General features: G+C 37.9%; 1 protein-coding gene across 14 annotated transcripts in view; it reads left to right on the forward strand.

Annotated features, from left to right (window-relative positions):
* DMD (dystrophin) overlaps positions 1 to 21,639 on the forward strand; it is a 2,133,401-nt gene that overhangs the window by 2,076,422 nt on the left and 35,340 nt on the right. For 12 of the 14 annotated variants that reach the window (XM_017548497.2, XM_037745683.1, XM_037745684.1 and 9 more), the window contains 2 exons: positions 826 to 891; positions 3,653 to 3,811. The exons of the other annotated variants lie outside the window; for them this stretch is intronic. In XM_017548497.2, the coding sequence (XP_017403986.1) occupies positions 826 to 891; positions 3,653 to 3,811 (225 nt within the window). The remainder of the gene's footprint in view (positions 1 to 825; positions 892 to 3,652; positions 3,812 to 21,639) is intronic. 14 annotated transcript variants of the gene reach the window in all.

The raw sequence follows: 21,639 nt of genomic DNA on the forward strand, positions 1-21,639 counted from the left end.
CTAACCTTCTTAGAAAACTGCTAGACCAGACATTCATATATGAAAAAAAAAATGATACTGTATTATGTGGAGAATATGAAAGCATCAGCTTTCTGTGTTTGTATTTATTTTACATGATATACTGTAAAGAAGAGAATAATTAATTTTCCTACTCCATGGACCTTTCTGTCTCACCTTCTTTGTGTTTGACATGATTTGCATACCTAAAAACTGAATTACTGATTTTAAAATATCTTATGCTTGTTAAATAAATCCGTAAGAGTTTGGTTAACTTTTTTTTAGTTGTGAAAACAAAAAATCTGTATGATTGCCTAAGGTGAAGAAGATTTTAAAGGTAAAAACTGGTGGCAGAATGTTTAGAGAGCTTACTGTGCATCCATCCTTTGTCAAAATTCTAACTGCTGGACATGTTTATCAATCGTGAAAAGCATTAGCTCGCTGTGTAAGTCTGTCATCAGTGGAAAGTAGTAATTGTCTTAAAAGACAAGGGGTAGTGTCAGGTAGGGAGTGCACTTGTTGTTAGGGAAGCTTTTCTTGTGAAAACAAAGATCTGTTCTCAGTGAAAGCGAGATTGATCTGTGGGGAGAAAACAGTGAAACGCAACTTTCCTTAGAATTTATATCATAAATGTAGTGCTGCTAACTGCCTGTGGTCTACCACACACTGCCTCAAATGGTTAAGCCAACACACACATCCTGTAATTTGAAGGATTCCTTTCTCTTCTTGCCATGATTTATCCTTTAGTTTTCAGGAATGTTCGATTAGGTCTTGAATAGAGTCTAAGAAGTCACATAAGTTTTAATGAGCTTTTACGTTTTTTATCAGGCTAGCAGAAATGGAAAACAGCAATGGATCTTATCTAAATGATAGCATCTCTCCTAATGAGAGCATGTAAGTATCCCATCTCTTTTTACAAAATGTTCCTGACAATGAAATTGCTTTGAAGGATTTAGAGGTAGGATAGCACAGGATATAGGAATTAGCATCATATTCATTTGATCTTTTAAGGAGCCATTCATTAACTTTTTCTCTTTAACTCTTAATGCCCTGGCATAGAATGAGCTCATCCAAATTCTGGCATTAGCATCTAGCGTAGCAAAAATAGTTTGCCTTATTCTTAAACTTATTTCGTGCCATATGATTACAAATCTCAGAGTCCCAAGTACTTACAGTAATGCTTAACCTTTGAGCAAACCTGCCAGATATTTAAAGGGATAGGATATTAATTTTAAAGTGATGGCTAAGTACTATTTTCTCCACTCATGGGGAGTGGAAACGTGATCTTGGTATAGCATTACTATTCACACATGGTAGGATAGTTGGGGATTTTCCTTCAGAAATCCAAAGAAGTTGATTTTTGTGATTTAGCATCTTCACAAGATAAATAACGTGAGGCAATCTTATGAAGGGTTTCCAGAGATGTACAAATTCAGGTCGCAGTTTGCTAGCAGAGTGATAAGCCAACCCTGTTAGAGTGGTGCTAAAAGCGGCAGAGAACACAGCTATGGCAGGGAAACGGAGGCTTCATTATAGAGTAAGGGCGGTGTTCACAATACAGAGCACAAGGGAACATTGCCATGAACCAAGTAAATGCTGACCAGGGCTTGAGGTAGAGAGAGCAGGCATTGAAGAAAGCATGAAGAAAAAAATAAGAATCTGCCAACTGAATAAATAACATAAAAGAGAAGAAATGTAGTCAAAGTATAATGATGCCTTTTTAGTTTGATAAATTATGGATATCTCACCCATCTTATGGAGAATATAGACAAAGGGAAGAATGGTGAATTTATCATATGTAGTTGATGTGGCAACACAGTCATGCTCAGATGAGAAAAGAACCTTCATGAGGATTAGGCCAAAAGAAATAGTATCACTAGTTATTGAAGACATACATGAAAATAAATAATCTCATCTGGTACATAGACGATCAAGCTAATAATAAAGAATCAAGTCAACACTCAGTCATTTGTATATGACTTAGTTACTTCAAATAAACAAGCAAAAAAGCCTTTCCCCAATCATAACTGTGATGCATTACCTTGCTTAGCTATGGGAAAAAGTATTAATAAGATACTTCAACAAAATGGGTGGCCAAACAACCAAATGTAAATGACTTGAATAATGTGCTTCTTTGGCTCACTGATTTTGGTATTAGAAGCTCTAGCACATTCAAATTAATTCAAGTTGTATCTATATAACCGTGGCTGTCATTCATTGACTGCCTAAGAGAACAGTAAGAAAAGTGTAGTTACAACTATAGGTTATAATTAAACACAGGAAATTCTAGCACTAAAACTTCAGAATGTGGAATGAGTGGTGATAAATTAGGCCGTAAAACTGCGTTTGTTTTACTTTAAAATAAAATTTAGCTTTAGCTTATTCTGAGGACATAAAATTTATTTTGAGTCAATGTTGGATGGTAAAAAATCATGGCATTTTACGGGCACGTTTGGGGAAGTGGTTTGGTGGATTCGTTGACTTCACTTAAATGTTTGTTTCTAATACCCAATAGTTATTTTTAGTCAGCTTTTCACATCTAAACCAGTTAACTGGCTTGACAGACACAAATCATTCAAATCGGGAGGACTTTTTTCTAAATTTCTGGTTTTTTTTCAACTTTAAAATGAAGTGGGTATGGAGAGGAGAATATTAGTGTATCATCTTAATGATACCTAACCAGTAACAAAGAGCCTTAGCCTCTTATTACAAACAGAATGAAATTCTTATAACTTAGAGGTAAACAGGTCTTTTAGGAGCTTGGAGCAATGCATTCAGAAAAAAAAAGTTTGTCCTCTGTATTAGAGAGTTCCTAGTTTCCAGGAAAGATTGCAGCTGCCTACCCAAATATAAGCCTTTTTGCCTCCTTTTCCCCCAAAATGAGTCGTTAAAACTCATCTTGGGGGAAAAGATGAGTTTTAAGGACTCATCTTGGGGGAAAGGGAGGCAAAAAGGCTTATATTTATAAATGTAAAGATTTAAAAAAAAAAAACCTCTGCCCTAAGGAATGAGATGTTCAGTCTTCATCAGTCACCTTAATGGCTTTTTCCCCTCAATTTTTGATTTTCTGTCTAAACAGTAATTGAACGAAACAATTATTTATCTCCAGTTTAATTGTTGTCATTCTGCCTCAGTGACTTATATGAGTTAAAACTGGCTTACTGAAGCAATACTTTTTGGTTACATTGCCTTCCATCTACTTAAGAAAATATTTCCTCTGTTACTTTCAGAGCTGCAAGGTATTTTTTCCTACTCAGTACAACAATAGCGTGGGTTAGCGAACAGATTATCTTGACAGGCTTGGTGGCCAAAGCATTATACAGCCATTATTATGTCTTCTAATATTTTTTAGCTATTGACTAACGTCAACATAGAGTCCCAGTATTTCTGTAATTCTGCCTTTCATTTATCCATTAAATAGGCCAATCAATTTCATTTGAAAATTTGAGCAAGAAAAAAACACTTTGAGGTGTTACCAATAGAATGGTAGATCACAACCTTAACAGTATCAAAAGGTCTTTAGAGCAGGAAAAAAGGTCTAATTAATTGTTAAGAGCAAATAAATGTTTCTATTTTCAAATACACTCCTGAGTCCCTAACCCCCAAAGCAAAATAAGGGGGGGAAAAAACCAAAACCTTTGATTTTATTTTCCAGAGATGATGAACATTTGTTAATCCAGCATTACTGCCAAAGTTTGAACCAGGACTCCCCCCTGAGCCAGCCTCGTAGTCCTGCCCAGATCTTGATTTCCTTAGAGAGTGAGGAAAGAGGGGAGCTAGAGAGAATCCTAGCAGATCTTGAGGAAGAAAACAGGTGAGTTTTCTTTCTAGCTTTGTCATTGGTATGCAGAGTGCATACACTTGCACACATAGAAAAGTGCCAGGAATCTTCACTTAGAGTCATTTTATGTCTAATTGTTTTCTAAAATAATCTGTTTAGCTCCATTTGCAGATTCTTTTTTTTTTTAATCTGAAAGAAGAAAATGAATGCAATAGTACGATGAAGAACTCATATTTTAGGTGTGAAGGAATTAATGCTGATGGTGGTATTTGACTTGTTGCATGTCTCCAAGACTTTGATTTTGTATTTGAGAATAGAATTTTTTAAAAAATAGGTTAATTTTATGATTACATGATTTATTACGTGTGTTTGGCCATATTATCGACCTCAGACATTTAAGAAAGTAGGGTTATTGGCTTGGTCATATTGGGAAACCAATTGTTTCATCTTATTTTTCATCATCAAATGAAGAACTTATTATGCATGCTCACAATCATAGCAGATTAGTGAGACAGTTCCAATTGTCAGCTGTCACCTGTAAAAGACATTCATGTAAAAATAGCAGAAATTGTAGAAGAGGAAAAAGGCTAAATAATTCTGACAATGACTGCAGGGAGGACAAAGATGTAAAAATCTGGGGTGTCATATGGTGTCAGGATAATGCAAATCATTGGACTTTTAGTTTTGTATTACATTTATTATGTCACAGGTCCCTTGGTTTAAAAAGGCTTCTCACATGATCGCTTCTAACTGACAATGTGCCTTCTTCAGATAAATGTCACCAACCAAGGATTTAAAGCAGCCGTTGCTCAGATTTGTGGGTCTTAAGTATTTTCATCCGTTTGGTTGAGCCCAAGGCACCAACAGCTCTTAATGTAGGCAACACAGTGTGTCTGAGATTAGTGCCCTCAGGCGTATGCCACTTCAGGATGAAAAAGCAAACTGCCATTCATCCATTGCTTCCTGCTGCCACTGCTTACCTTCTGCCTCTTAACACCTCTGACCTATGACCTTAGCTCCTTATCTGATTGGCTTCCCTTTAGTCTCTTTCCCACCCTTCCAGTAAATCCTCCATACTGACTCTACTTGTACATCTTACCAGAACCAAGACCCATCATGGCATGCCCCTTTCACTGGATTTCCGCATATAGAAAAAAATCAAGCTTCTTAGAGGGGCATTCAAAACCTTCCACAATGTTCTCTTGACCTGCTTTTTTGATGCCAACTTCTTTTGTTCTGTGTTCTGGACATGCTGTTGTAGCTAGTATTTCTGAATATACCCTGCTGTCATCTACTTTTGGGGTCAGGCTCAAGCTTGCATCTCAGCCTAACTGATAACCTCTAACCCACCACTGCCATTTCTAACAAAGGAATCCCACCTGTCCTCCATCACATGCTCACAATAACTTTCCCCATGGCGCCCTGCTAGATCTCTGCTATTGGAAGACATCTGTCTTTTGCCTCTATTCCCAGAGTACTTTGGACCTTTCTCAGGAAATTCCTTGACAGTTTGCCTTTTTACCAGTTATTACCAGTGCCTCTCTTCAATGGGCTAGTGTGTGCCTTTGGGGCATGGACTGTATCTTAATCATCTTCATATCCTTCATAGTACTTAGCATGGTTTGAATATTTAATGGCTATTCAGGAAATGTTTGGTAAAAACCTGAAAATACAGCAAGAACATCACATGAGTACCATCCTGGAGATAATATTGCACTTTTTTTTTTTGTTTTAATGATAGCTTTATTTTTGGCCTTACTTTTAAGATTATTTGCAAATGAAGACCATGGTAGATAAAACATTTCTCTCCACTTTGAGAATAATCAGTAATATCCATTTATGTTAAATCTGTAATTATTGTAGGGGTCAAAGTCAAATTGGAATAAAAAGTTGGAACTAACACTGTGAATAGAATTTGATGTTACCAAAGAGTAAATATATTTTTGCAGTATGATTGTGTAATATATCTTTTGAGCTCATTGGCCAAGAGCCCTGCTTTGTTTGTGCTTAGCATAGCCCCTCTCCTTACAATTGCGACTGTGTCAAAGAATGTTGGTAAAGAGTACTGATAACTATTATATATCATTTTATCATTTTGAGTGCACTTTTACATATTTTAGGTCATTTAAGTTTCTTACAAACTCTATGAAGAGATTATCACCTTTCTGTGAATGACACACAGGTTCAGAGAGGTTCAAACAGCTTGCCCCAGATATCCCAGTCAGCCAGTGGTAGAATTAAACTGAAATCCATACTTTTCTGACTCTAAATAGGCAACTCTACCTTCACCCAGGTAATAAAGACAAGTAAGTCTCTGTGAATGTCATTTACATAGAATTGCGGCATATTCCCCAGAATGCGCCTTAACTTTTAAGGGACTATCTGTGAGGACTAAGTGTCCCAGAATAAACCTGTACATCTACTTGTAGTGCAGTGATAACCACTCTACCCTGGAAGATATCCAAAAGCATTCTCCAAGAATGGGATGGTTTGTTCTCTAAAAGAACAACAACAAAAAAGTAACACGAGGGCTACTTAGAGCTCCAAAATGAGGACTCTGGTGTTGATGCAAATCTTTCTGTAAGTTACCTTGACCTTCAAAAAAAGATCAGAATGAGCTTCTTTCATTTTCCTTCACTTTGTCCTATTTGACCTCCTACCAAATTCCAAAAAAAAAAAAAAAAGTCTCTACAGAGCTCCTTCCCTGAAAACAGCCCTTGTGGTTTTCTTTGCTCTGCCCTGTCCTGTCTTTGTGCAATCCTGCACAAGGAGCTTCAGAGCCCTAGATTTGCCTTTACTACCCTTGGATTCCATGCTGCTTAAGGGGCATTTAATTTGCCATTTCCTGTGTTCTTCCTGAGGAAACCCAGAAGTCTTTAGATGTCCTTTCTGTGTGTGTCTAGCTGTGTGTGTCACAAGCCAGCATTGGGCTATGTAATCTGACAAATACGAGCATACTTTCCAAGCAAATACGAAAGGTTATTTAAAATCGAGATTGTCCCAAGTCCTTTGGATGTGTACTTACTGTATCTGTTAATATATAATTTTTTGTGTTCCTTTAGCTGTGATTTATCTCCAAATAACAGCCAAAGAGAGAGTCTTGGAGGCCCCCATTCCTGACTAGATATTTGTTAAATTTCATTAATTGTTCTTATTCATAACACCTCCCTACAACCGCCTAGAAAAACAGAATATGGCTGTTTTAGAAGTGTCTCAGGGGTATCTTATCTCTGTCTTTAGAATTCCATTTCTCCTGGTCGTTGCACATAGCATTCAATAAATATTTGTTGAATGCATTAATGAATAAAGGAATTGTAATGAAGCTGAATTTAATTGTAGCATACATACATGCACTTTGACTAAAATCCTTTTACAAACCTAATTTCATAGAGAAAAGCCTTTCAAAGTTTTTTTTTTTTTTCTGCTCACTTTTCAAAATACTCCCCTTTTTCAAACTGCCTTGATTAGCACCAGGTATGGCTTTGTCATAAACTTAGAATGTTAAGAACCCATTTTCGAAATCCCAGGCATACATATAGATGTATTCCACATTGGTGTTCTTTGATTCTTGGTTTATGCCACAAAGATAAGTCTAAAGCTCTAAGTGAAAAGCTAAACGTGAGTTTTTCCCATAGTGCCTCCCATAAGTTTGGATGACTAATGGCATTAGTGAGATATCCAATCTATAATATTTCGCCTCTGCATCATATCTCTTCCTCATTACCACATATCATTTGGATTCATCTTTAGTTGGTAAAGACCCATTGGATGTTGGGTTTTTGCCCCATTGGGTGTCCTTAGCAAAGTTTACTTTTCCTCTTGCGTTGATTAAAGCCTTCAGTCTCCTGACGTAATTCTGTAGTGTTCAAATACGGAGATGTATTTTTCTCTGCACTGTCTAAATAAACCAAGACTTGCTCTGAAATTCAAGGTATGATTCTAGCAATGAAATGGTAGCCTTACTGAGAGACACTCACTGTCATTCTGCTACCTGCATAGCAAATTGATTAGATTGTCCCCAAGTAAAAAAGGTGGGTAAATACTAACCTAATTCACCGTAAAGTCTAAAGTTAATTAAAGTTGTTAGTAGATGTTATATAACAGGATGGAACTCTGAAGATTCTCAAGACCTTTCATATGTCTTCTTGCTGGGCATTCAGACCTTATGAAGCCAAAATTCGAGTTTTCTCTTGTTCCTTTAAATTCCTCCAGTGATTGTGCAAGATTGATGTTATAGTCAAAGAAGTTCTAGATCAGTTACTGATACCACTGAATTAAGGTAGCTGGAAATCATGATCCCATTGCTTTACTTTGTAATTGACTTGATGACTTTGGACCTAGTCTAGTAGTTGTCAATCTTCATAGCTACAGGATATCTTTAGTCAATGTTCTTTCATTAGATCTTTGTGTGAGCCTCCAGTGATGGTGAAAAGGTAGCTAAAATGAAGGGAATCTGAAGAGGTTAGGAATGGGCATTCCTCTGGAATATTTAAAAAAAAAAAAAGTGTCAGGGTGAGGAATAGTAGAATTTATTTGGGGGAAACTGCAGTTGTATTACTTTTTTTAAGAAGGCAAAGAATGGGAGGATATGAGGCTGGCCAGGTCGGGTGATACCCGCTGAGGAGTTGCTCCCTCGATGCTAGTCTAGGGAGCCACTCAAGTGTGTGAAGCCAGTAGTGAGGCCATCATATTGACATACATATATGCCCCACGGGCAGCTGTGTGCAGGGTAACCTTGAAAAGAATAATGCTGGAACAAGGAAATCAAGTTGGAGGGAGTTACATGGGAGCCCAGGAAAGAGATTATTAGAGCCTTAAGTAAGGTGATAGAAATGGCGTAAGCAGGCTGATTTCAGTGATATTTCAGGGGAGGGTAGAGCTGTTTGATTTGGTAGTTCTGTGGGACTACAGTAGGAAGAAATGATTTCCAGGTCTGGTGACCACAAAACTAGATGATAGTAGTTATTTGCAGCTGGGTCTGATAGTTCAGGAGTAGCAGCAGTGTTTATAGAGGTCCTTCCTGAAGCGCTGAGTAGCTGGAAGATGATAAATGAGGTATGGAAGAGGTTGAGTTGAGGTCCTGGTGACATCCCCACGTTTAAATGTCTAACAGCCTGAGAAATAGAACTCTGATGCTCGTAGAAGAGTTAAGAGGCTGAGATATTAGGTCTTAGTTGCCAGCTCACAGGTGGTGGTTGAAACAGTGAGGATGAATTTATATATTCAGGGAGCGTGTAGCAGGAGAATACTGGATTTGGTAGAACTTTGGAAGATGTGAACATTAAAATGTGTATTTAATTTTATTTTTAATAGAGAACACATGCATATTATTACACAAAATCCAAAGGGTTCAAAAAGATATATAGAGAAAAATGAATCTTTCTCCAGTCTTCTCCCCTGGCTGTGGTGTTTCTAGCTCTGGAGGCTAGCTACCACCTTTATTGGTTTCTTGTGTTTATTTCCAAAGATGCTCTCTACACATGCAAATATTTGCAAACATATTTGTGGTTGTTGGGTCACTCTACACAGTGTTGTGCAGTGTTCACTCTGGTCTTCTTGTTTTACTTAAAAATCCCTAATTTTCACATGCTGGAGAAATGTGCCAGAAGAAGAGAAGTGGAGAGCTTGGGAATGGTGGGAACATTTTCCCACAGGAGGCAGGAGAGAGAAGGATTAGGGAACTAAAGTATGGGAGGAGGCATGACCTTGAATGAGAGAAGGACTGCCTCTGAAGACAGAGTGGTAGGTGAAGAATTTAGGGTAAAGAAAGTGGCGTAAAGGATAATGGAATGAATGTTAAAATGTCCAGTAGACATCATTGGAAGTAATTAGAGACTGATTCCTACAGCTCTTCCCACATGTTTTTAAAGTTGGAGTGGAGAGGAAAGCATGGTATATGATACCTTTAACAAAACTAGGCATTCAAGTTCAAGTTACTTGGGGTATTAGTCCATTTTCGTAAGGGGCAATTTATAAAGAAAAAGAGATTTAATAGACTCACAGTTCCATGTGGCTGGGAAGGCCTCACAATCATGGCAGAAGGTGAAGGAGGAGCAAATGCATGTCTTACATGGCAGCAGGCAAGAGAGTGTGCAGGAGAACTGCCCTGTTTAAAACCATCAGATCTCATGAGACTTACTATCACAAAAACAGCATGGGAAAAAAAACACTCCCATGATTAAATTACCTCTCACCGGGTTCTTCCCACACCATGTGGGGATTATGAGAGCTATAATTCAAGATAAGATTTGGGTGGAGACACAGCCAAACTATATCATTTGGCAACATGGGCCCCAAAATGAAGGGCTACGGAGCCTTTCTTTAGATAAAGGGAGCAAGTTTGATCACAGAAATCAGAAAGCCAAGACCTTTTATGGCAAGGATGAGTAAAAGCTGAAGGGCATACACGCCACATTTAAGAAGCTGTGTAAGAATTGGGTCAACCATCTCAGCTCTACTCAGGCAGGGAGGACAGGAACGTGGTGGAAGTTGAATCACCATTATTCACAGGCTAAGTTTCTAACTAGCAGAGCCAATGAACTAAATTTCCTTCAGTTTATCCAAAGTTAACTGAAGTCTGAGGTGACTGATTCATAGTATCCAGTTCATGGAGGTGTATGGATAACCCAGAATGACAATTTATTTCTCCCTTTATCATAATTATCTCTCTTTGTAACTGTCTTGCAGTAAATGTTATCAAGGTTGCCTTAAAGCTTTTTTGGGAGGAGACAGCATCTAGTTTAAGTACAAATACTAGATCTATTAAAATGAGGAATGTATTTATTTTTTAGGCAGAGAGGGTCCTGTGTCTTAGAATCCAGTGTCTTAGAAATCAGAATAAAAATTGAATTGTGTTCTGGTGAGCTTAGAATTTTGGCATCTAAAATTGGGTGTTTGTGAGGACCGCTTCATACTACAGAAAAATTGAAGTACCCCTCTGGCGATTAGAATATTCGCATCTTACAAGTACAGCTGCCATCTCCCTAGAACATGCTGGATAAGAGTTTATGTTCTTACAATCCAATTTCCCTTTTTTTAGATTTTCCATGAAGACCCTCGTCCTCCTGTTGGCCTTCATTTGCCAGTTGTCCCTCTACAGTAGAATTGATTATGGTCATAACTTTAGCAACTTTCCAGGCCTGAGGAAGTAATTATGTTCAGGTCTGCAGATAGTTACTGAGTGCTTAATGTAATTTTAAAATTGTGAGACTACAAACATGAATAAGCTTTGATTCTTACCCTCATGGAGCTCAAAATTTATTTTACAAAAGGTGAACTATAAACAGCTACTTAAAAATCTGGTGTCACACGTGCTCTTGGGGCACAGAGGTGAATGATTTATTCTATCAGAGGGAGTAGAAGGGCCTTTACCAAGAGAGTTTAAGGGTTGAAGACTGAATGGGAGTTTTCCAGTCTGAGAGAGTGGGGAAGGATGAGTTTTCCAGACTGGTAGGCCAGTGAGTAATGTGTGGCATGGAATGAGGAGAATAACAGGGCAGTGAAATGGTAGGTGGGGACTACTGTTTAAAGGATTTTGTGCATCATACTAAGGAGTGTGGGTTTTATCCTATAAGCAGGTAAACAGTGACGGCTTTTTGAGAAGGGGAAGATTGAGAAAAAATAACTGAAGGCAGAAATGGAGATTGGTAAAAGTACAGTGGAACAGTCCATTAAAAGACACCAGGTTCTTAACTAAGGATGTCTTGGGCAAGTGAAGAAGGGGATGGAGAAATTAGAAGGTCACTGAATGAATGAGACCAAGGTAAAATGGAGAGGGAGAGGCATCGGGTGTTGCAGAATGTTTTAATTTGGGAACTGGGAAATGATCATTTGAAAACAAACAAAAACAACCTATTGCACATAGGAAAAACTAAACTCCTGATTTGCAAAGGGTTAGTGCATGGAGATAAAGAGCCATGTATCAGGTATACTGAATTCTATTTGCCCAAGGACATTCAAGTGGAAATCTCCTATTACTGATTTTATATATTCAGCTTTCCGAAAGAATTCTTTTAAAAGTCATAGCAATACAATTCCTGCAATATAATAATAGATTAGCAAACATCATAGGGATTAGCATAGTTGATATGACTGAGCTTCAGACTCAATTTGAGCTTTCCTGTAGCCAAGGAGATAATAGGAAACAAAGATTTGTCTATCTCTTAATATTAAAGAAGCATGTAGCATCCTAAAGAAACATCATTGTTTTCTTCGTTGTACATAATAACAAAAATAGCTGTCCTTTGAGTTATTGCTGTGAAAAGGAACTGTTCTGCATACTTATAAAATTCTATGTAATCCTTAAAACAGCCCTATGAAGGGGAGGCTGTTTCCAGAAAATTAAGTGGTACACAGTATGAAGGACACTTCATACAGCCAGCAAGGAATAGGACCTGTATTCAAACCTGGGTGGTGATCCTGAACTCTTAAGCAGTGTTACACTTGAAGTGATTATGGACTAGTGTCCTTATCAGCATTTTTATAACAAATCCCAAGAGAGATTTTATGTGGCTGTTTCTCATGGCCTTTCATAATTGTGGAAAGCTTAACATTAAACGCCAGACAGGATGACAGTTCTCCAAGGATAAAGGTCACTGTTGCCTAAAATGTGTTCTGCAGAATATCACTGAGATACTCAAAGACAAAAAAGATTACAAGGACAGACAAACTTTGGAAACACTCGTATTGTAAAGTCATAATTATAATTAGCATTTGCACTGAGGAGTTTGGAAGTGAAGAAACCTGATTAGCCTTGTCTAACCTCATGTTGCTCCCACTTACTTGATCTCAAGCCCAGTTGCACTATTATATGGAACGCACTTAGATAAAGAAATTCAAGTCTGAACTAAACTTTGAAAAGCAGTCAAGGAGATAGCATAGTTGACTCTCTACTGTAGTTGTTGAGAAGGCTATCCATCGTGTCTCTGGGAACATCAGAAGATAGAGCTGTAACAGGTGCCTGTAGAGGAAGCCTGAATTTTTCTCACAAAAGTAACTTTTGATACGCTCTAGTTGTGAAGCAGTTACCCTGTAGACCCAGAAGCCAGAATGATTTAGTCTGAAAAATCCAAAGGTAGGTATTAAATTGTTTCTCATGACCATAGACGATTCTTTGCACGTTTTTGTAGAATATCCCACTGAATAACTTGGCAAGAAAAATGTCTACCAGTCACTTGACACAATTAATTTGCTATCAGGAGTTCTTACTTGTTAAATGATTGAACTTTGAAAGATGTTTACCAAAGACAGCACCTTGTGCTTTATCACAATTACTGTGGAATCTTTCTTTGTAAGTAGTTAGATGCAAAGGCCAGTTGTTTCTTGAGACCTCTCCTGGGTTGTAATTTAACAGTGTATCATTAACACATGGGAAGATATTTCTCCCTCTTTATCTTATGACAGAAATGCAGGTATAGCTTTCATCTCAAAGTAAGATTAAGGTGTAAGTTACAAAGATGTGTAGCTATTCTATGGCCCTTTGTAATGCTACTTGAGGAAGGTGATTCCTTTCCTGGCACTGCAATTTTAGAGACTGCATAATGAGTATATCAACCTTGTGTGGCTTGGTGTTGAGCAACTTTCAGTTTATAGAGTCCATGGCTAAAGGACACATCCAGGAGAATGTTGGAAAGACAGATGTGAAGCTGTAGAACAGAAGTTTGGATTAAGGAGTAATGCGTTGGGGGAAGGGGTCATGGTTCTGGAGGAGGTAGGAGCTTGCGGTGAGGATAGAGACCTCCTAGGAAGAGAGTTTGTGTAAAAAGAAGACCAAGGACCTCCTGATGTGGCCAGTTAGAAATGGTTTCCTGGTGGTATTAACATGTAAATGGTGGCTTCTGCAGATGGCTAAACTCATCCATTTTTTTTTAAACTATCTTAATAGTTAAAATATGACACTTTCTTGTGTCTCCAAATTCTGAATTACCTTATGGTGCTAGTCTATCTGTTTTAACTAAAAGTCATAAGTAAAATCCATATGATCCTTTTCCTGTAATTTCCTAGTAAATCAAGGTGATAATTTCAAAGATAAAAATAATCAGTCTTTTTAGCTTTAGCAGTGAGCATGAGTCCCAGTCTTTTTGCCTTCGTGTAAGGTTTGTTACCATGGTGGAACTAAACAATAGCCCACACACTAGAATGTGAGCTCTTCAAGGGTAAGGGACAGTGTCCTAAATATATCTTTATCCCTACAGCACTGGGTGCATCAATGTGTTATCAAAATGAATGGGTGGATATCCTTTGGAATTCTCCTGTTACTTTATGGGTTTTTTGGTTGATTTTCAGCTATCTCCTTGTTTTTCTCATTTCTTATTTTCTTTCCCCAAATCCCTTAATATACCTGTCTAGTTTGTGATGTCATTTTCCATTAGATTAAAACCATCCAAGTTGTTTAGGCTAACCCAGACTTAAGCAACTTTTTAAAACTCATCATCTGAAAATATTTAGTGTCCACATGAATAATTCTGAAGACATGTGCATACCATTTTTCTTTTATGTACATAGGTTAAACGTTGATTTCTCCACAGTAGGAGAAAGCATTATAACATTTTATTGTCTTCACTGAGGAAATATCTTTTGTGCTATAAAAAATAGGATTTTGAATTTAGAACTTAGTTTTTTGTAAGAACTTTATTGATGTATAATTCTCATACCATATGATTTACCCATTTAACATGAATTAATCACTGATTACTAGTTAAGTTTAACCAGCATTAATAATCACTGGTTATTAATCACACAGTTGTGCAAGAATGTTCATTATCACCCCAAAAATAAATCCCATACCCATTTTCGAGTCATTCACCATTTCTCCTGCAACTACTCTTTCCAACCCTAGCAGTAGACAATCCCTGATCTACTTTCTGTCTGTGGACTTGCTTATTCTGGACTGTCAATGTAAGTGAAGTAATATACAGTCTTTTGTGACTGGCTTCTTTCTCATAGTGTAATCTTTTAAAATGATATCTATACTACAGCCTTTATTAGTATTTCATTTTTTTTTAATGCTGAGTAACGTTTCATTGTAGGGATACACATTTTTTAATCCATTACTTGGACATTTGGGTTATTTCCACTTATTGTGTGTTACGGATAATGCTGCTATGAACATTCATGTACAAGTACTGGTAATTATTTTAAGGAGATTATTCTGGGCTGGGCATGGTGGCTCACACCTGTAATCCCAACACTTTGTCAGGCTGAGGTGGGAGGATCACTTGAGGCCAAGAATTTGGTACCAGCCTGGGCAACATAGGGAGGCACCATCTCTACAATTTTCTTTTTAAATTAGCCAGGTGTGGTGGTTCATGCCTGTAGTCCCAGCTACTCAAGAGACTGGGGCTGGAGGATCACTTGAGCTCAGAAATTCAAGGTTACAGTGAGCTATGATTACACCACTGCACTCCAGCCTCGGTGACAGAGCAAGGCCCTTAAAAAAAAAAAAAAGATTCTGTAGTTTCTGTCATTGTAATAGAGGAGGCCACAGGATCATATATGGCAAGAGTATATAGCAGTGCATGCAGGGAGTGAAAAATAGGCCATCAAGTTGAATTTATTGGGAGAACTTAAGACCAAGTCTCACTATGCATGAGGGATTGAAGCTGGGACACACAAAGCTTAAAATTGTATTTCTTCTAGAGACTGTTATGGCTTTTTGCTGACCACAGACTGACAGTTTTTCTGTATTTGTCTGAAAATCGAAACACACTATTCCCAATGGTACTATTCCTGAGGACTAGACTTCTTTGCCTCTAAAACCTCTCCAGTCCTAGTTTTCATCTTGGCTAATGATGACCAGCCACTACCATTTTTGTCTTGGATTTTGTCTTATTTCCAGTTATAAATGGTTAAAATTTCTTATGAATTCTTATCTTCTTGTGTTGAACTTTTGATTAATACATGCAGTCTGTAGACAATAATTAATTACTACCTGATCAGGAATTTCTGAAAAAAAAATCTCAGTCATTAAAGATTAAGAAACGAAAGCCAATTAATATTGCCATGTCCTGTCTCTTGGAACTTGAGCAGGATATACATCTATGTGTCAAGGACATATTCAGAAAATAGAGTCCACCTAGATACATTAACCCTGCACCCTTGGTCCATATATTTTATTTCAGCAATGATCCAGATATATTATAATTTGACAATCTCATCCTAGTGATCTTAACTCAGTGATTTCATTTTGCCCAGATGTTCAGCTGTGATAAAGTTTACTAAGGCACAGATGATGGATGATACACAATTTCAAGATTTTGGGGTGGCTACAATATGACTAGGGACTAGAACTCAAGTATATACAGAGCAAATGTTGAGCGATTAGTCACTTTCTAAGCACTAGATATGCATATTTTCTGCCAAGCTCAATAGATCTAACTAGATTGCTTTCATTTCAGATAATTTAAGGACTTTCTTTAGAAAGTTTTCAGCACCTCTGAGCTTCTAAATCCAAAAGGTATAGAATATGTAGAGAAAGAAGTAATAGCAACAGCAACAATAATAATAGTAACTAACATTTATTGAACACAGTATGGGCTGGGCATGGTTCTAAGAAAGTCTGACATATAGAATGTCAACCATACTGGCTTAATAATCCTCATAACCGAATTAGTGCTAAAATCAGTTGCCCATCTCAGCAAGCATCAGAGGCAAGTATGTCATAAATCAAGGTCTTCTGACTCCGAGACCATCTCTCAAACCTTGTTCTAATTGTCTCCTCAGCCATGGATGTTGAAAGGAACCACAAAGGCAGTGTGTTAAAAAGAGGCAGCATTCAACCTTTCCCCTGATGGGGCAAAGCTTTTTTCTTTTTCCTTTACATTCTTTGACATCTGTTTTAAAACGCAGATATCGCTAGAAGAAATGACACTTTATTATAAAATCCCAGTAAAATTTAAATGTCTTATGTAAAACCTTTATACTGAGCAGATTTTAGTAGGAAAGGGGTTGGCATTAAGGCTCTGAATGCTTTCAAGCGGGGACAGTGTTAAGAAATCATTAGAAACAAGAGCCCGGAGGGGTTCTGCCATTTTTACTGTATTGCTTAAGGCTGACCTAAAATATGCATAATCTTCTTGCTCTGTGAGCTTATCCTTATTAATGTCTTTTTCCACCTAGTTTAGGGGTATTTTTGACTGTGTTTGATAAAATTTTACAGTACAGCTTTAGACATCTGTTTTTATTTTATTTATTTATTGTAGGTTAGGTTCTGGGGTACATGTGCAGATCACGCAGGATTATTGCATAGGTACATACATGGCAAGGTGGTTTGCTGCCTTCGTCCCCCCATCACCTATGTCTGGTATTTCTCCCCACGTTATCCTGCCCCTAGCTTCCCACAACTGATCACAGTGTGTGATGCTCCCCTCCCTGTGTCCACATGTTCTAATTGTTCAACACTTTCCTATAAGTGAGAACATGCAATGTTTGGTTTTCTGTTCTTGTGTCAGTTAGCAGAGAATGATGGTTTCCAGATTCATCCATGTCCCTATGAAAGACACAAACTCATAGTTTTTTATGGCTGCATAGTATTCCATGGTGGATATATGCCACATTTTCTTTATCCAGTCTATCATTGATGGACATTTGGGTTGGTTCCAGGTCTTTGCTATTGTAAACAGTGTCACAGTGAACATATGTATGCATGTGTCTTTGTAATAGAACAATTTTTAATCCTTGGGTCTATACCCAGTAATGGGATTGCTGGGTCAAATGGAATTTCTATTTCTAGGTCCTTGAGGAAGCACCACACTGTCTTCCATAATGGTTGCACTAATTTGCACTCCCACCAACAGTGTAAAAGTGTTCCTATTCCTCCACATCCTCTCCAGCATCTGTTGTCTCCAGATTTTTTAATGACCGCCATTCTAACTGGTGTGAGATGGTATCTCAACGTGGTTTTGATTTGTGTTTCTCTAAGGACTGATGACAATGAGCATTTTTTCATATGTTTTTTGGCCTCATAGATGTCGTCTTTTGTAAAGTGTTCATATCCTTCGTCCAGTTTTGAATGGGCTTGTTTTTTCCTGTAAATCTGTTTTAGTTCTTTGTAGATTCTGGATATTAGCCCTTTGTCAGATGGATAGATTGCAAAAATTTTTTCCCATTCTGTTGGTTGCCGGTTTGCTCTGATTGTTTCCTTTGCTGTACAGAAGCTCTGGAGTTTAATTAGATCCCATTTGTCATCATTCGCTGTTCGTGTTTTAGCCATGAAGTCCTTGCCTATGCCTATGTCCTGAATGGTTTTGCCTAGGTTTTCTTCTAGGGTTTCTTCTAGGGTGTTAGGTCTTATGTTTAAATCTTTAATCCATCTGGAGTTAATTTTAGTGTAAGGTGTCAGGAAGGGGTCCAGTTTCTGCTTTCTGCACATGGCTAGCCAGTTTTCCCAACATTATTTATTAAACAGGGAATCCTTTCCCCATTGCCTGTTTTTCTCAGGTTTGTCAAAGATCAGATGGCTGTAGATGTGTGGTGTTGCTTCTGAGGCCTCTGTTCTGGTACCAGTACATCTTTATTGTAACTTTTTTTTTGAAATGGAGTCTACCTCTGTTGCCCAGGCTGGAGTGCAATGGCATGATCACGGCTCACTGCAGCCTCAACCTCCAACGTTCAAGCAATCCTCTCACCTCAGCCTCCTCCTCCTGAGTAGCTGAGACTACAGGCATGCACCACAACATAAGGCTAATTTTTTTGTAGAGATGGGGGTCTCCCTATATTGTCCAGGCTGGTCTTGAACTCCTGAGCTCAAGTGATTCTCCCACCTCAACCTCCCAAAGTGCTGGGAATACAGGTGTTAGCCACTGTACCCAACTTTATTGTAATTTCAGGAGCTCTGTGCAATTTCCAGTTTTTAAAACTCATCTTGCTTGTAGAATTTGTGTATTTTTTTTAGAGAAACTGCTCATTTGCTACATTTAAGGCTGCTGTATACATATATGATTTACTACATTTGCCTGAATTTAGATTGGTGGCTATCATGTAGCTGCATTTAGTATTATATATGAGGGTAAAGCCAGATTTCTTTGGATCTGTTCCTTTTAGATGCCAATCTTTGGAGGTGTTCTACTTTACTTTGGTATACAGTTAAATGTGTAATACTGTTAAGAAAACATTGATCACTGGAAAGTGACCTTCATTTCTTCATAAATATCATAATACAACTATATAATTATATGTAGTAGGGAAGCTGCATTTAAAGAATAGATGACTTACATTGAAATCATTTGACCTTTTTAAATTAGTGTAAATTACACAAAGATTGTTGTAATGTTTCTTATCATACATAATAGTTATGATTGCTAGAGAGGCACTCATCAGTCATTGCTAAAAGGGTCAGGTGCTTTCATGTTTTCAGCAGGTTGCGGTAAGGCAGCAAGCCTTGGGAATTTGATTAATGTCTTATTTCTATTAGTTGGTTTGGAAGTTTTTTTGAGTGTAAATTTGTATGTGGACAACAGAGTTTATATACTTTATGACAGAAAATGAGATCCATCTATATGTTTGTAGAATGGGGGGATTCTTAGCTCTATAGAGAATAAGAAATTAATAATGGAAGGCTTTTTTAGGATAACTGACTACAGGAAGAAATTGTAGTGACAGAAGCCATGTGTAGTGAATTTGAATTTATGTTCCTTAGGGAGCTACCAGAGAAATATAATTTACAAGATAATCAAGAATGTAAATAGATTCTCTGTGGAGTCGTTGTCTGATTGCTGACATATATTCATCTGTATTGAAATGACTTCATGACTACATTCTAACAATTAGAGAATCATTAGGGGTGAGATGTACATGTATACCTTTAAGAAAAGCAGAATATGTATTAGTAATAATGTAATTGACAGCTGTTAAAATGAGTACATTGTGTACTTGTTAAACATTAAAGTAACTTACCTTGGAACAGTGGTGAGTATCTTACTGATTATTTATGAGAATGATCTCCCCTACATTAATACTGCATCTAAACATGTAGCATTATGGCATACCTCGAAAAGTATTGACATAGATGTTTTTAAATATAAGAAAATTCAAATGCATAATTGATAAGGGCTATGTGTCTCAATTTCCTAACCCTTAACAAAAATGTCCTAACATAGCTCTGTTACTATGATTGCATTTATTAGAAAACATTTAGTAAAGATCATCTGTAATTCAAACTCTTGAGCACCAGTTCTTTAGAAGTACCTTGAAAGAGAATTTGGACTCAAAGAATTTCTGGCTTTTAGAATCCTTATCATGATAGCTTGTCCTGTCTCAGAGCTTCAGGAGAAAAAACTAGTCCCTCAAAATCGTTTGCTATTGAGCTTAATAAGAGGTTTATGTATGTCATATGTTTGTTTAGGTGAAAAGCTCTTGTTCGACTCATTTAATCCTGGCCTGGTGAATTAATACTGAAGGAACCTTGACTATACATCTACAAAATCAATGTGTCCTGGTAGACTTCTGATTAAGATAACATTAGCTCTTGCTTTAAGGCATCTTTCTCTGCTCCTACCATTATCCAGTGGTAGATAATATACGGAGTGAAAAATGAAAAAGGCGTAGCTGGGCTTTAAAGCAAGATGAGCATCTCTGTGGACCAGAAATGTAAAAGAAAGAAAAAAAAGCAAAACAGGGCATTGTGAGTTGTAAGTAGGGCTAAATTTGTGGGCTTTCAGCTCCTGCTGTAGTAACTGGGATTAAAATTCTCCTTACAAGGTGGTGGCCTGGAGCCAGGATTACTATTTGAAATCAGAGCCCCACAAAAACACACCTGGAGGGACATATATATATACACACTTACACTTAAAAGCTACGTGGTTTGACTGCTGCAGAGGTCTACAGCTTATACATAGCTGTGGTCCTAATGCATGGAGCTGGGGGAAGAGGCAACGGGTTGGAGTTGGAAAAGAGCATGGCAGCCTTGAAACCAGGACCAGAACCAATCTACCTACTGCCTGGCAATGAAATGAGCGATACCTCCGTATCACTCAATGTAGGAGCTGAAACTACCAACAGATGTAGCTCTAAACTCTTAAGTCCCTGAGTATAGCTGGGGGCAGTCATAAAACCACTTGACAGACAGTGACTTTAAAAAGAGAGGAAAATATAAAAGAAAACACACAAGAATAATAGAAAACATACACATGCATATGTATGCACATACAAAACATCCCTTGCAAAATTTGTCTCCAAACCAGGATCCAAAATACGTGAAGAAATGGGATAGCACCCTCACCTCGGTTAAACATCAAAAAACGAATGAGGCTGGGAACTGTGGCTCAACTTGTAATCCTGGCACTTTGGGAGGCCAAGGTGGAGGATTGCTTAAGCCAAGGAGTTTAAGACTAGCCAGGGAAATGTAGTGAGGTGTCATCTTTACAAAAAATAATTTTAAAAATAATATCAGCTGCGTGTGGTGGCACATGCTTATAGTCCTAACTACTTAGGAGACTGAGATAGGAAGATTGCTTGAGCCCAGGAGGTTGAGGCTGCAGTGAGTCATAATTGTGCCACTGCACTCCATCCTGGGCAACAGAGTGAGACCCTATCTATCTCAAAAAAAGAAAAGATGAAGCAATTCTAGAAGAAAGCAAAATGATAGACTAGTACACCAAAGATTTTTACATACATTTAAGATGCTTATGCCAGGCGTGGTGGCTCACACCTGTAATCCCAGCACTTTGGGAGCCTGAGGTGGGCAGATCACCTCAGTTCAAGAGTTCAAGACCAACTTGGCCAACATGGTGAAACCCTGTGTCTCTACTAAAAATACAAAAATTAGCTGGGCATGGTGGCAGGTGCCTGTAATCCCAACTGCTCAGGAGGCTGAGGCAGGAGAATTGCCTGAAGCTGGGAGGCGGAGGTCGCAGTGAGCCGAAATC

Source organism: Cebus imitator, unplaced genomic scaffold, assembly GCF_001604975.1.
Source record: "Cebus imitator isolate Cc_AM_T3 unplaced genomic scaffold, Cebus_imitator-1.0 Scaffold208, whole genome shotgun sequence".
Lineage (NCBI taxonomy): Eukaryota > Metazoa > Chordata > Mammalia > Primates > Cebidae > Cebus > Cebus imitator.